The 16,155-nt window shown below is 46.4% G+C and overlaps 1 protein-coding gene across 1 annotated transcript in view; it reads left to right on the top strand.

Annotated features, from left to right (window-relative positions):
* Nucleotides 1-3,089: 3,089 nt before the first annotated feature.
* Nucleotides 3,090-16,155, top strand: part of col6a1 (collagen, type VI, alpha 1) — a 32,964-nt gene continuing 19,898 nt past the window's right edge. Inside the window, exons 1-20 of the mRNA XM_077024816.1 lie at nucleotides 3,090-3,357; nucleotides 4,581-4,710; nucleotides 7,620-7,820; nucleotides 8,164-8,323; nucleotides 8,615-8,728; nucleotides 9,126-9,146; nucleotides 9,261-9,281; nucleotides 9,390-9,434; nucleotides 9,723-9,776; nucleotides 11,381-11,425; nucleotides 11,597-11,623; nucleotides 11,731-11,757; nucleotides 11,855-11,899; nucleotides 12,567-12,620; nucleotides 13,600-13,662; nucleotides 13,916-13,978; nucleotides 14,259-14,312; nucleotides 14,859-14,894; nucleotides 15,054-15,116; nucleotides 15,486-15,548. Of these exons, the coding sequence (XP_076880931.1) occupies nucleotides 3,264-3,357; nucleotides 4,581-4,710; nucleotides 7,620-7,820; nucleotides 8,164-8,323; nucleotides 8,615-8,728; nucleotides 9,126-9,146; nucleotides 9,261-9,281; nucleotides 9,390-9,434; nucleotides 9,723-9,776; nucleotides 11,381-11,425; nucleotides 11,597-11,623; nucleotides 11,731-11,757; nucleotides 11,855-11,899; nucleotides 12,567-12,620; nucleotides 13,600-13,662; nucleotides 13,916-13,978; nucleotides 14,259-14,312; nucleotides 14,859-14,894; nucleotides 15,054-15,116; nucleotides 15,486-15,548 (1,380 nt within the window). The 5' untranslated portion in view covers nucleotides 3,090-3,263. The remainder of the gene's footprint in view (nucleotides 3,358-4,580; nucleotides 4,711-7,619; nucleotides 7,821-8,163; nucleotides 8,324-8,614; nucleotides 8,729-9,125; nucleotides 9,147-9,260; nucleotides 9,282-9,389; nucleotides 9,435-9,722; nucleotides 9,777-11,380; nucleotides 11,426-11,596; nucleotides 11,624-11,730; nucleotides 11,758-11,854; nucleotides 11,900-12,566; nucleotides 12,621-13,599; nucleotides 13,663-13,915; nucleotides 13,979-14,258; nucleotides 14,313-14,858; nucleotides 14,895-15,053; nucleotides 15,117-15,485; nucleotides 15,549-16,155) is intronic.

The following is a 16,155-nucleotide window of genomic DNA, read 5'->3' as shown; positions in this document are numbered from 1 at the left end:
CTAGTGTCTGCAGTGTTTACAGTGGGTCTAGTGTCTGCAGTGTTTGCAGTGTGTCTAGTGTCTGCAGTGTTTACAGTGGGTCTAGTGTCTGCAGTGTTTTCAGTGGGTCTAGTGTCTGCGGTGTTTACAGTGGGTCTAGTGTCTGCAGTGTTGACAGTGGGTCTAGTGTCTGCGGTGTTTACAGTGGGTCTAGTGTCTGCTGTGTTTGCAGTGGGTCTAGTATCTGCGGTGTTTACAGTGGGTCTAGTGTCTGCAGTGTTGACAGTGGGTCTAGTGTCTGCGGTGTTTACAGTGGGTCTAGTGTCTGCAGTGTTTGCAGTGGATCTAGTGTCTGCAGTGTTTACAGTGGGTCTAGTGTCTGCAGTGTTTACAGTGGGTCTAGTGTCTGCGGTGTTTACAGTGTGTCTAGTATCTGCGGTGTTTGTAGTGGGTCTAGTGTCTGCGGTGTTTGCAGTGGGTCTAGTGTCTGCAGTGTTTACAGTGGGTCTAGTGTCTGCAGTGTTTACAGTGGGTCTAGTGTCTGCGGTGTTTGCAGTGGGTCTAGTGTCTGCACTGTTTGCAGTGGGTCTAGTGTCTGCAGTGTTTGCAGTGGGTCTAGTGTCTGCAGTGTTTACAGTGGGTCTAGTGTCTGCAGTGTTTGCAGTGGGTCTAGTGTCTGCAGTGTTTACAGTGGGTCTAGTGTCTGCAGTGTTTTCAGTGGGTCTAGTGTCTGCGGTGTTTACAGTGGGTCTAGTGTCTGCAGTGTTGACAGTGGGTCTAGTGTCTGCGGTGTTTACAGTGGGTCTAGTGTCTGCTGTGTTTGCAGTGGGTCTAGTGTCTGCGGTGTTTACAGTGGGTCTAGTGTCTGCAGTGTTGACAGTGGGTCTAGTGTCTGCGGTGTTTACAGTGGGTCTAGTGTCTGCTGTGTTTGCAGTGGGTCTAGTATCTGCGGTGTTTGCAGTGGGTCTACCATCTGGACTAGTGATTGCAGTGGGTCTAGTGTTTGCAGTGGGTCTAGTGTCTGCAGTGTTTACAGTGGGTCTAGTGTCTGCAGTGTTTACAGTGGGTCTAGTGTCTGCGGTGTTTGCAGTGGGTCTAGTGTCTGCAGTGTTTGTAGTGGGTCTAGTGTCTGTGGTGTTTACAGTGGGTCTAGTGTCTGCTGTGTTTGCAGTGGGTCTAGTGTCTGCGGTGTTTACAGTGGATCTAGTGTCTGCAGTGTTTTCAGTGGGTCTAGTGTCTGCGGTGTTTGCAGTGGGTCTAGTGTCTGCGGTGTTTGCAGTGGGTCTATTGTCTGTGGTGTTTTCAGTGGGTCTAGTGTCTGCGGTGTTTACTGTGGGTCTAGTGTCTGCTGTGTTTGCAGTGGGTCTGGTGTCTGCGGTGTTTACAGTGGATCTAGTGTCTGTGGTGTTTACAGTGGGTCTAGTGTCTGCGGTGTTTACAGTGGGTCTAATGTCTGCGGGGTTTACAGTGGGTCTATTGTCTGTGGTGTTTTCAGTGGGTCTAGTGTCTGCAGTGTTTACTGTGGGTCTAGTGTCTGTGGTGTTTACAGTGGGTCTAGTGTCTGTGGTGTTTACAGTGGGTCTAGTGTCTGCGGTGTTTGCAGTGGGTCTAGTGTCTGCAGTGTTGACAGTGGGTCTAGTGTCTGCGGTGTTTACAGTGGGTCTAGTGTCTGCAGTGTTTTCAGTGGGTCTAGTGTCTGCGGTGTTTACAGTGGGTCTAGTGTCTGCAGTGTTGACAGTGGGTCTAGTGTCTGCAGCCATTATTTTCTCTCACTCTTTACACATCTGCTCATGAGACAGGGGGTTCCCACTACTTTTCATCAGCCTTTCCTGATTGTCTTTAATTTGCCCGTGTTATCGTAATGTGAATGTGTGAGTGGGAGGGTCAAGGTTAAAGTTATGAGGGGATGTCGTGATTAGAGTATAAATTTAACCACAAAATTCCACACTGACATGAATAACCACATCCCCGCTTGCTTCAGAAAAAAATGAGAAATGTCATAAATCCCTCATGGACCTAAAGTGATTTCTAACTCCAGCTTAGCTGCTACCACACTCACCATAACAGCACTGTACCCACCACGAAATTGAAGAAGTAACTGTGAGAGCTAAGGCAGGTCTGAGGTGGGAACGAGGTTACATGGCGGTACACGCAAAACATTCAACAAGCACAAAACATGGCTGAGTCTCTAGAAAGCACCTCAGCAGTTTAGTGTAATGACAGTTGAGCAGAGCTGCACACTGGTGGCGCTGTTTCTCTTTCACACAAGGAGAGGGGCGTGAGGGCAGGTTTCTCGTGCACGGGGAGATGTGTGTGAGGGCGGGTTTCTCATGCACAGCCAGCCAAGTCCCCTTCTCTGGCTGACAGTGAGGTCAGAATATGGTAGTCTGGTGAGATGCAGATGATGAGATGCAGATGTTTGGAGAACTCCGTCCTCCACTTGGTCTGCACCAGTGTGGTTGAACTTCAGATGTTCTCGCTCCCCCTCTCCCTCCCTCCCTCTCTCCTCCTCTCTCCTTTCCTTCCTCTATCACTCTCTCTCTCCTTTCCTCTCTACAATCTATGTATCTTTAGTACTCTAACTCTGTTGATATTCTAACATGAGATTTCAGCATTTAAACTGCCCAGCACGTGTCCTTCTACACACATGCATATCCCACCATACATTCCTTCTTACAACTCCACCATGCAACAGGACCACAGGCACTTAAACGCCCGTTTCTCCTAAAGAGCAGAGCCTGTCACACAGTGTTGGCAGAACGTCAAAGAGAAAATGTTCTTAATGAGCAGTAGAAGACGTGGTCCGGCATCGATAATGTAGAACACACCTGCCCTTAGCTTTCTTCTGATCAGTTTGGGGTTGTAAATGACACCAGTGAAGCTGCTCAGGGCCACTAGACTATGCTATAATGATGTTGCCTCAAAACACATGTTCCTGCTGAAAAGTCTAGAAAGTCGCTGGTCTTTATTTCTAGTTAAACCAGATTTTTTGCATCAGAGCAAATGCTTCATTTTATTTTCTACAAAATGACTTGCTCCTGTGTCATGGCCGTTGCTCCCAGGGTCTGAGTGGAGGGTGCTGGTGCTCCGGGCCAACTCCTCCTCCGCTGTCGTAGCTTTAAGGCGTTCCGTCCACATCTGCGCGCTGAGCGGACGCGACTGCCCTCCACCAGACCCTGTTCTGTGGTGCCGTACGGGAACTAATATCACCAAAACCCGATTTTACTGAGTCCATCACCGTCGCCAGCTTGCACGGCCAACGTGCAAGGACTTTTTGAGGGATCATGACGTTGGGTGGATTCGTTTTAACGGGTCTTCTTCTCTGCTCAGTGTGCGCAGAGCTGTTGGCTCAGGACGCGTTAAAAAACAGATTCAGAGGTAATTTGCTATTAATTTCTCTCAGTATCTTGTTGTTGGGTGTTGTGTTTATAACAGTGCGGTGTCGTTTATTCCAAATATCGCGCCTTTCTACGGCCAGGCAGGTCTGCGCGTAATGCGTTCGTAACGGAAAGTATTCTTGTGATGTTGAAACGTATTTTATAGTATGGCAGTATTCGTTGTCATTTATTTCCATTGCATTAATATCATACTACCAAGCGATAAAGTCATTTGTCACGTTTATATTGCACATGTAAAGTTTGTAAAGAGCAGCGCGCTGAGAGGGAGGGTGATCGGTGAGGGCTTTGGAGAGCTCGCGCGCTGACTGCTATGGTCGCGCGCCGCCTGCTATGGTCTCGCGCTCCGAGGCGCATCAACTGCACCACTTTTGCATTGCGCTGTCTTGATTAAGCTGGAAAGTGTAAAGAAAGGACAACTTCAGTCTTGTGCATGACTATTGGAAATGCTCGCGTTTCACGCATATCTTAAGGAATTGGTAGGTTCCTACCAGGGTGTGAGCGGCGCGTTTGGGATGCATGTTAGTTGGGTTACCAAATAAATGAAAAGGGTGAGATGGTTTATATTACATGGGGCATGGTTCCGATCAGGCGTAGCGCTGTTGTAAAGAGTCCAGTCTGGGATCGGGGTGAAGTGCCTACGGCCCACCAGCAGGCCTGTGGCTACGACTGTATGATGTTGTACAGAAGGGGGGAAAGACCCATAGAAGTCCACTAGAATAAAAATAAGCATCTACAGCGATAATGGAGATTGTGTTCAGAAAGACTGATTATACTGACTGATTATACGCGCAATGACACAATGGAGTTTTTTTTCTTTTATCCTGCTGCATTGTTTCATTTGTACCTGCATAGTCATGTGACCAAATCACATAATAACAAATCACACTTCTATTAACAGGTGGACAGGATGGGTTATCAGTTTTTATTCATACAAATAATATTTTATTTCTGTTAGATTTCACACTTAACGGGTGTGAGACATGAATATGCACATATTTATTTGTACTTATAGTTACCTTTTGTCACAAACATAAGTATTGTATTTCAGAAAAGTATTTCAGGTTTATTATCATGCTCTGGAAACACAATATCCACACTATATAAAGGACAAAGTGGTGAGTGCGTGTGTGTGTTAAGGTGTGAGCAGGTGCCTCTGGTGTCAGTAGTGTGTGAGGATGAGTGTTATTCTTCCTCCTTGTGCAGAATGCCCTGTGGATCTGTTCTTCGTGTTGGACACGTCTGAGAGTGTGGCCCTCAGAGCCAAGCCTCCCGACTTCTACATCGACCAGATCAAGAGGTTCACCACTGTGTTCATCGATGAGCTGAAGGACACGTAAGGGATGCGCACGATGGTGACACGCACACACACTCCAGTGACACGCACACACACTCCAGTGACACTTTGCCACACTGAGTTAGTTGTCACATTTACATTTCATGATGCCAAAGCACTCATTTAGCAAAACAATTTTATTCATAATTAAAATGTGTTAAGTTCTATTTGTAATGTTCTAAGATTTTGTTGACCAAAGTTTAACTAAGAGGACTGTTGCTGAGGGAATTTCCCAAAAACAACATAGCACAGACCTAATAAGTCAGTGAACTGAATATCACTGTACCAGATGAGCAGATATTTGATGTACATGTGAAGTCCATGTGTCCACTCTGAGATGTTCAGAGTATGTTCTTGTCCTTACCCCTGCTAAAGTTGCCCTGAGTTGTGTGTTGATATATATGCCCACCTGTACATACAGTCATACGTGACATGTCTGCAATGTGTGATATAGGGCAGACAGACCAGCACTTGTACCAACAGTTAGTCTTCAGTTAGAATGCTTAGAATGGACAAAACTAGTGGCCTAGTGACTCTGAAAGTGGTCAACATGTGGGTTGCATCATTTATGGCTGTGAATCTAAACTCTCCAATAACTATTTCGTGCACCCAGAATCATATCTGAATTCACACTCCAGAACAGGTACACTCCACAGCAAGTACACGCCACTGCAGGTACACTCCACTGCAGGTACACTCCACAGCAAGTACACGCCACTGCAGGTACACTCCACTGCAGGTACACTCCAGAACAGGTACAGTCCACAGAAAGTACACTCCACTGCAGGTACACTACAGAACAGGTACACTCCACTGCAGGTACACTACAGAACAGGTACACTCCACTGCAGGTACACTACAGAACAGGTACACTCCACTGCAGGTACACTCCAGAACAGGTACAGTCCACAGAAAGTACACTCCACTGCAGGTACACTACAGAACAGGTACACTACAGAACAGGTACACTCCACTGCAGGTACACTACAGAACAGGTACACTCCACAGAAAGTACACTCCACTGCAGGTACATTACAGAACAGGTACACTCCACTGCAGGTACACTCCAGAACAGGTACAGTCCACAGAAAGTACACTCCACTGCAGGTACACTACAGAACAGGTACACTACAGAACAGGTACACTCCACTGCAGGTACACTACAGAACAGGTACACTCCACAGAAAGTACACTCCACTGCAGGTACACTACAGAACAGTTACACTCCACTGCAGGTACATTACAGAACAGGTACACTCCACTGCAGGTACACTACAGAACAGTTACACTCCACTGCAGGTACATTACAGAACAGGTACACTCCACTGCAGGTACACTCCAGAACAGGTACACTCCACTGCAGGTACACTCCACTGCAGGTACACTCCTGAACAGGTACACTCCACTGCAGGTACACTCCTGAACAGGTACACTCTACTGCAGGTACACTCCACAGCAAGTACACTCCACTGCAGGTACACTCCACAGCAAGTACACTCCACTGCAGGTACACTCCACAGCAAGTACACTCCACTGCAGGTACACTCCACTGCAGGTACACTCCACAGCAAGTACACTCCACTGCAGGTACACTCCACTGCAGGTACACTCCACTGCAGGTACACTCCACTGCAGGTACACTCCACAGCAAGTACACTCCACTGCAGGTACACTCCACAGCAAGTACACTCTACTGCAGGTACACTCCACTGCAAGTACACTCTACTGCAGGTACACTCCACAGCAAGTACACTCCACTGCAGGTACACTCTACTGCAGGTACACTCCACTGCAGGTACACTCTACTGCAGGTACACTCCACTGCAGGTACACTCTACTGCAGGTACACTCTACTGCAGGTACACTCTACTGCAGGTACACTACAGAACAGGTACACTCTACTGCAGGTACACTCCACTGCAGGTACACTCTACTGCAGGTACACTCTACTGCAGGTACACTCTACTGCAGGTACACTCTACTGCAGGTACACTCCACTGCAGGTACACTCTACTGCAGGTACACTCTACTGCAGGTACACTCTACTGCAGGTACACTCTACTGCAGGTACACTCTACTGCAGGTACACTCCACTGCAGGTACACTCAGGACCCTGTGCAAGCACACTGACTGTGGTTCTGCGGGACTGTGTGTGGGCATCAGGGCCGGCGCCAGAACATTTGGCACTTGAAGCAGATAATAATGGTTGGCAATATCAAAACTAATTATGATAATACACATTATTGTTGTTAATTAAGAATAAAGTTGCTATTTTTTATCTCAGTTACTATTTACATAATAATGACATAACTCATTATTTTAATAATCAAATTTTCAATGAAATATGTCACACTCCCTATTTGATTGTTATTAGACTTTTAAATTGTTAATAGACCATTGTTTTTGTATTTTTTTCCTTATATGGGCTCCTAGCGAATGTCGCTAAAGGCCCCGCCCCTTTCACCCTGACTCCTCCCACCTTGTCACAGGCATGATTTTTTCTGTTCACCAAATAACCAAGTGGCAATGAATGTAGTGTTGGTCTACTTTAATGTCGCAGCACAGCCAAGAAGTTAGAGTGCTTGATCTTTGTCTTGAATGAGCTGTACCGCTGTACTCCACATTGCATTCTTTACTCAATCACATCCCATCATGGCTGCAGTTTATCCATGCTCAGATGGAGGCATCCAGCTCCAGGATCTTGTTGAGTTCATGCCCAGGTGATCCCCACTGATCTGTTAGGAGGAACGACAAACGTCTAGACAGGTGTACAGAGAAAACACGATGTGGTGTTACTCTCTCTCTCTCTCTCTCTCTCTCTCTCAGAATGCAGGTTTGTGTGGGGTGTTTAGGCTCCGGTTTGCCTGTGCAGCGTGTGATATTGATAACGTGTTCCTGCTCCTCCACAGACGCCAGCCGTGCGATCGCTTTGTAACATGGAACTCAGGAGCTCTGCACTACAGTGATGAAGTGCAGCTGATCAAAGGTCTGGTGGAGCTGAACACCAGGCGTGCTGAGCTCAAACAGGCCATAGACACCATCAAATACATCGGCAAGGGCACCTACACCGACTGTGCCATCAAAGAGGGCATCGCAGAGCTGCTGAGGGCGTATGTAAAGACACTCACACACACACACACACACACACACACACACACACACACACACACACACACACACACACACACACACACACACACACATTCACTCTCACACACATGCAACTTTTAGTGCGTCTTTATAGGGTCAGAGGCTAATGCACGTAAAAACATAAGAGATTTGTGTCACACATACATGGACTTTAGTCTTGTGAAGGTTACAGCAGACCACACACACACAGCAGTTATAAAGACGCTGCAGAAGCCCACTGTCTGCGGAGGTTACTTTGCTGACTCCAGGGCTGATTTAATGAACCACTCTGCTGTTAATTGTATGTATTATGACTGTTTACAGGGGCTCACACTACCATGAGAATAAGTACATCGTGGTTGTGACAGATGGCCACCCTGTCACCGGGTACAAAGAACCCTGCGGTGGGATCCAAGAGGCGGCTAATGAAGCCAGGCAACATGGCATCAAAGTGTTCGCCGTGGCCATCACCCCGGACCAGGAGGTGCGTCACGCAAAACGCCCCTGTCACCTGCCGCCACTCCCAGAACCTGAGCAGCATTAACATCACCAAGTCTTATTTCAGTCAAGGCCTGTCTAGCAGGACCACTAGTGGGTCACATGTCATCTCTCTTTCTCTGCTCTTTCAGTGATGTGTCTTTGCAGACCTGTGTTTATACGCATGCCAGATTCAGGCTCTGGTGTTCGGTCTCCACAGAGATGAGAGAGGGAGGGAGGGAGAGATGTTATCACATGAAGTCATGTAAATGCATCATATCTGCTGTCTCCCCTGCAGGACACCAGGCTGTCAGTCATCGCTACCGATATGACTTATAGGCAGAACTTCACCGCTGCAGACAATGTCCACTCAAGCCAGATGAACACCATCCACACCATCATCGACATTATCGTGAGTCTACCCACAGTCTTGATCAAACCTTCCCTCTGACCCTAAACAGCCCCTCCCTCTGACCCTAAACAGCCCCTCCCTCTGACCCTAAACAGCCCCTCCCTCTGAATGTCTGTGGATACTTGGGTCCATGAGAAATATCCTTCTGTCTCTGTGAAAAGTGACCACGAGTGCTCTACTCATACAGTGGTGTGATCATAAAACCAGGATCTTGGAGACGAGCACCTTGTACAGTGACCGCTAGGCTGAACTGTGGATTCATATCTTGTGTTTTGAAGCCTTTGTGATCCTTGTGTGTTTTGAAGCCTTTGTGATCCTTGTGTGTTTTGAAGCCTTTGTGATCCTTGTGTGTTTTGAAGCCTTTGCTAACTCTCACTCTCTTTCTTCTCTCTTTCAGACGAATGAATCGAAGGTTATGGTATGTTGCTTTTGCTTGCTTTGCCCTCTTGGTGATCCACATATGAAAGGTGTAGGTGTTTGTGTCTGGTAAGGCCTGCCGTGTGCTCACTGTCTTCCCTCTCTTCTCCTGCAGTGCTGCTCCTTTGACTGCACTGTGAGTACCATCACTGGATAATTCCTCATCACATCCCTTAGACTGTCCAAAGCCCAGATGAGATTCATTTTACAGCATTGTTAACTGATTTATGTGATGTTTTGACAGGCGGCTTCAGGTCCACCTGGACTTCCTGGGGACACGGGTCACAGAGTAAGTGTAACTAACATTACGGTGAATTCATTCATTCAGTGTAAGTGTTACTAACAGATTACAGTTGAAGTTATTCGTTAAGAGTATGTGTTACAAACAGATTACGTCTGAATTCATTCTCCAACTATCATTCCATCCATGGTTGATATGTCCAGCCCTCTATAGTTAATTAGGTCATTAACTTTGCTCCCAGAAATGCCTTTAGTTTTGGGTATGTACATATGGCTAATCGGCACAAGACTGTTCAGTATTGCTGGTGTGCCTGATCTTTCTTTTCTGACTCTACAGGGCGAGACAGGCAGACCAGGGATGCCAGGAGAGAAAGGAGACACAGGACCTGTGGTGAGTAGCTGTGGGCATTCCCCATTGGAAGCAGAGCACACGTTATAGCCATTGCACACGTTATACCAGAGCACACGTTGTAGCCATTGCACACGTTATACCAGAGCACACGTTGTAGCCATTGCACACGTTATACCAGAGCACACGTTATAGTCAGAGCACACGTTGTAACCAGAGCACACGTTATAGCCAGAGCACACATTGTAGCCAGAGCACACGTTATAACCAGAGCACACGTTATAGCCAGAGCACACATTATAGCCAGAGCACACATTGTAGCCAGAGCACACGCTATACCAGAGCATACGTTATACCAGAGCACACGTTATAGTCAGAGCACACGTTATACCCAGAGCATACGTTATACCAGAGCACATGCTATACCAGAGCACACGTTATAGTCAGAGCACACGTTATACCCAGAGCACACGTTATACCAGAGCACACGTTATACCAGAGCACACGTTATAGTCAGAGCAGACGTTATACCAGAGCACACGTTATACCAGAGCACATGCTATACCAGAGCACACATTATAGCCAGAGCAGACGTTATACCAGAGCACACATTATAGCCAACATCTGTATCTCTCAGTGTGTATGATATTCTTAGCATGAATATCTGTATGTATGTCTTAGCGTTGGTCAATTTTTCTGATGTGGACTTTGACATTTTGTTTCTTAATTTAAACCCCAACATGTGGTCGAGTGTTGACTAGTGACACTGTTTGCTCATACTAGGAATACATTTAGCAGCTAAGTTATCCTTACTGACTTGCGCGTTAGCCCCAACATGTTTTGCGTTGAGGTGGTAACGAAGGGTGGAAGTGCTCCTGTGATAAGCAAACTCCTTCCTGTATAAAGTGCAAATAACACTTATTTTGTTTGTACTTCTATCTGGAAGTTTCTTATATTTAAATTTCCCATCCACCAGCGTAGCCTCTTCAGTCATCTCCATCAAGCTCACCTTATTGTGCGTCCATATAATCTGTATGCCTGGAACTTGTGCACTGAGAAACATTCCACGGTGCAAAAGTGCGTTAAATGCCTTAAAATGTGTAATTTTTTTGTTTTTGTTATTTTCCCGGTAATTAATTAATCAAATTAATGCGTTAAATTCCCACCCCTAATATATACACATACATACAGTACATACACACACACATACATGCACATACACACAAAATAATAAGACCACAGTATTCTGGAGCAGGACCAGATATCCCATTAGACAGTGTATGTTTAGCACGCCAGCAATTCCATTATTTGAATGTGAGTGTTTATAGTCGTGTACACACGTCATACGTATTATAAAGTTGTTAGAAGAGGTGCGTCTGTAGTGTAGAGTGCAGGCGGGGGGAAGCTTGTCTGGAGAAGAGTTACGTGCTACTGTGGACTATGAGCTAACTGAACAAGACTGCAGAACCAGTGAGGTGTATGCAGCTGTGTGAGTTCATTATTGCTCAGACAGTTAACTTGCATGTCAGACACCCATTAGCTTTTGGTATATGCGTGTGTTTGTAAGCCCTGAGCAGATCTTTTTGTCACTACTGTCACTAGTATTTTTTCAGAAGTTTAAAGTTCAAATTTTTTCCTCCTGACAGGGCCATGCTGGCGATCCTGGTCCAGTTGGTTACCAGGGCATGAAGGTTCGTTATTTATATTATTGTCCTAAATAAGAAATATCTTGATTTGCTTCTGTTTTGGATGTGACACACATTCTCTCACTGGAGTGATGTCTGAAGCATCTCTCTCTCTCTCTCTCTCTCTCTCTCTCTCTCTCTCTCTCTCTCTCTCTCTCTCCTAATTGTGTCTTTCAGGGAGACATGGGAGAAAGAGGTGGCAAGGTAAGACAGCCAAAGAACTGTCGAGAACATGCAAACTATGGAGCTCTTTCCTGTTTCTGTGTGCTGGTGGTCACACTGGTTACTAATCTCCCTCTGTGCTTCAACAGGGAGAGAGAGGTCACAAGGGCTTCAAGGTAAGTCCAGTCACTGAATGGTGAACTTTGTCTTACTTTCTTACCTTCAGTTATTTAGCCAGTGCTGTAAGACTGTGTTTCCTCTTATTTTTACCAGGGAGACAAAGGGCATCCTGGGAGAGATGGAGAGGATGGGCGTAAGGTGAGTGGTGGTTGGCTCTTGTAAAGTGGAACGAGTGCATGGAGCTCCAGAACATCTCTAGATGTTTGAGAAACATTAAGCAGTAGACCCAAGGAAGCTGATTGTGTTTTATCCTGTGCATTTTTGATGCTTTCTGCATGGTCATCTTTGCTGATGATCCATCCTGATGAACAGCACATGCTCCTTTCTGCTCTGCCTGAACCACGTTTCTTCTTTGTGATGTGCTCCTGTGTTTTGGGCACATGGCCCCTGCTCTCTGCCTCCTCCCGCTGCTCTGGGTCCTAAAGGACCACGGCTGTGTTGAAGCTACAGTCTTCCCAGTTCCAGTGAAGATGACTCATGAAGTGCTTGATAACTTGCTGACTGGAGTCTGAAAACAGGTGGTGCCGTGACCCGGTTGGCGGATCTGAGTCACAGGGCTACATGTTGTCTGAATTCCATCCATTTTCTCTCACAGTTCTTTCACGTCTGGTAGTTTTTGGTCATTGTGATTGTGAGTGTTGTGCATCTTCTTGCCTGGATCTTCTCGGTCTTTCTGTCCTGTCAGTGTAGCTGAAGTCTCTCTCCTTGTTTTACTCACTCCTTGTTACGATATATTCCGCATTTAAAGGTCCTCATACTCCCTGGGAGCTCAGTGTTCTTACGCTGCCTGTGTATTATCTTGCAGGGTGAACCAGGATTTGCTGGCCTGCCAGGTTGCAAAGGATCCCCAGGGCCAGACGTAAGTCTAAACTTATATCTCCAGGTGTAAGTGAGACTGTGCAAAAGTGCGTTCTGTCCTTATTTGTGTATGTCAGTGTGTATGTGCAAGTATACATGCGTGTGGGTGTATATCTGCACACGTGTGTGTGTGTGTGTGTGTGTGTGTGTGTGTGTGTGTGTGTGTGTGTGTGTGTGTGTGTGTGTTACTGTGTGTGTGCAAGAATGTGGGTCAGTGGGTATATTTGCACATGTGGGGTGGATGGGTCTGTGTGGGGTGTGTGTTTGTTTGGGTGTGTGTGTTTGTGTCAGTGTGTATGGGTGTGGGTTGGTGTGAGTGTATTGGCTGGTGGTTAATGGAGCAGGTTGTGACGTTCATGGTCTGGTTTTCTCTCCTCTGTGAGGCAGCATGACGTTCCTGCTCTGTACCTAATGTTTCACTAATCCACTACGATACTAAATATATTCTGTTGCAGTGTCTCCATGGTAATATGACAATATTTTGAATGGGTATTTCCACCTCTGATTAATACTGAAGACCAAATATTATTGATTCGTTCTCTTTCAAACACCTGCTACTGGATAAGGAATAGCCATTAATCCTCTGCTTCAGCAGGCATTGATTGGTTAAGAAGGGGCGGTCTACTTTGTGCAGCCATAGATGATTGGCTGAGAACCATGACTGTCCTTCCTCTCAACTCAGCTGATTGGCTTTACCATCTGTCATTAAAGCTTCATGAGACAGCTGTTTCTGCTCAGCTTGTATCTGGTGTCCAGGACGGAGGATGTTTGCCTCTCAAGGAGCCAAGCATTCAGCGAACCTGACCCGCAGGACGCCCTCTGGACTCAGACTCGGAGGGCTGCCTGGGCTCCATTTACATTCTGTAATAAGTCTTCTAGCAAAGGAGACTGGGCTTTCACAACCTGTGAAATACATTTAGGTGCTCGGTCCTACAGGCTTCTTTCTTTCTTTGATTGTTTGTTTGGTTCTCTTGTCACAGGGCTCGCAAGGAGAATCTGGGCCAAAAGGAGACCCTGGTCCTTATGGACCTAAAGGAGATCGAGTACGTGGCTCTTGTGCACCTCACTCATCACAGCGCCATGTTTGGGACCCTGGATGGTTGTGCATTGTCACTGGAACCGTTCCCGTTACATTTCATTGTTTACAGTCGCTCTGTTGCACTGAGGGAGCCGCTGGCCAACATTGGCTGGTTCTGTCACCCGTCTCCTGTGTGGATAGTTGAAGCCCCCGAGCACAGTCCCCAGACATCGGGAGTTGTCTCTGCTAGTGTGTTGAGCCAGGTGTCTCTGTTCTAGGGTGAACCTGGTCCAGATGGAAGCCCTGGAAGACCCGGAAACTATGGACCCCCTGGAGGGAAGGTGAATTCATCCTCCTTTTGGTCGAGCTAAAAAGCTTGTGGTGTTGACTTCATCCCCCCGTGTTGTTTATCTCCTGCTGCAAAGTGTCGGTTCGACGGTTTCAGAGATCTCTTAGATGCCTCTGAACAGCTTAAATGTTTGAATATCTGAATGAAGCTACAGCTGGAGGTGTTTGGAAGTGGCATGATCCTTGCCAGGTGCTGAGTATCACCAGCACTCATAAATAAGATGTCCTTAAATCCCGCCCCCTTCTACACATCTCCTGTGATTGTTTTAATAGGGCGACAGAGGGCCCAGAGGATCCAACGGGGACAAAGGAGAGAGAGGGGATGATGTAAGTGGTTTACCCCCTCTTTTTCCTCTGTCAGTAATAAATGCTTTCTGCACAGTGTGTTCTGCACATGGGTTCCTAAGAGGAAACTGCTAAAAGAAGAACTGTGTGTGTGTATGTGTGCAGTCACTCATGCATGTGCCAGTATCTACTTGATTCTGAACAAGAAAACGAATGAAGAATCTCAATAATATAGCTGTTTTCTGAAAAACATGGAGGCCCACGTTTACAGCTGGCCATGGGCAGACAGGAAACTGGACAGCTGTTTGTGTCAGCACCAATCACCCAACACTGAACCCCAACACTTGACCCAACACCTATCAAGTTTATGGGTGTAATTTTTTGTAGATTGGTTTCCATAATAATTATGGACATTGCATGATTCACATGCCCTCGTATACTGTAATCAAATCTTTCTGCTCCAGGAAAGTTTGTGGAATGACTTATATGTTAAAACATTACTGTGTTATCAGGATGTTCCCTCTGATGGGTGTTTTATTCCCTCATGTTTCTGTAAGTACATATTATAGTGCATTCTCTGTTTTACAGGGCCTACCAGGACCAGATGGCACTAGAGGTGACAGAGTAAGTAATATTTACATTCTAATGTGTTTGTCACACACATTCGACTCCTGTTGGGCTATTTTGTGCTGTCTGATCAATAGTCTGATGAGTGAACGTGTTCTGCGTGTCCGTATGCTGTGTTAATGGAATCAAACGGTTTGTACTTCAACCCATCTGTAGGGTACAGCCGGTGAGAAGGGCGAACAGGGGTCGCGTGGGAACAGAGGACCCAGAGGAGAGCCTGTAAGTGTCCTCCAACTTCATCAGGCTTGTGATAAACCAGTACACACATTCTTCAGGTGTCTGGGACCTCTGGAGCTGAGTGCAGGCTAGTCATGCTTTCAGTGTTGACCTCCAGCTGATAGGCTGATGTTCAACAGATGCATGTTCAAAACCCGCCTCTCATCTTCAGCATGACGTAAGCCTTCAAATAAAATGGAAAAGCTAAATATTAAAGTTGTGCATAGGTAGAGATATAAGCCACAGTTGTTTACCTGTTTATTTATCACTAACTGTGACAGATTTAGAGAACATCTAAGGTGAAGCACGATTCTGAATCGGTGGATTTCTACATTCCACAACCTTATGAGTGATAACCTTTGACCTCTGTAGGGCGACCCAGGTCCTCGGGGCGAGCAGGGTCGTGAGGGATCTGGAGGACCTAATGGTGAACCGGTGAGTGACCCTAACTGCAGTCAGTTCAAATACCATCACTCCTCTTTCAAAGTCCTTCACTAGACACATAATGCCGTTCTGCTTCTCAGCACTTTGAATTCCTGTTGCGCATGAACCTCCTACATAAATGAACTTTTCTGGACATGCCTAAGACAGAAAATCATAAAATATTGACACTGGAATTGATATTTCTCCTTGACGAGGAGAGTATTTCTCCAGAATACTTAACAATGTAAAAACAATGTTCTGAGGCCCAAGTGAATGAAGCAGCAAATTGTTGTCGGCGTGGGCCAGTGTGTACAGACCCTGTTCTCTTGGTTCGCCATATGATACATGAGGGGGATGAAAGCTTGAAGCTGACCTCACATCTCAGGCATTTTGCAAGGGCCCCTCCGTTCCTGAAGGTCACACACATCAGAGAGCTGTGTTTCAGGCTAGCCAGAGAACAAAGGAGTATATCCTGATGGAGGAATTAGAGTCTGTTCTAGATGAACTGAGAAGTGGTTGGGGAAGGGGGAGAAAGAACCAGCAGGGTTTCAAACGGATGGATTTCTCCAGTCTTGCAGAAGGACCCCAGATGGATGTGTGTATCTCAGACTTGTGTCTT

The sequence above is a fragment of the Brachyhypopomus gauderio genome, chromosome 12 (genome assembly GCF_052324685.1).
Source record: "Brachyhypopomus gauderio isolate BG-103 chromosome 12, BGAUD_0.2, whole genome shotgun sequence".
In the NCBI taxonomy this organism is placed as follows: domain Eukaryota; kingdom Metazoa; phylum Chordata; class Actinopteri; order Gymnotiformes; family Hypopomidae; genus Brachyhypopomus; species Brachyhypopomus gauderio.
This window is presented reverse-complemented; position numbering and strand designations above follow the sequence as displayed.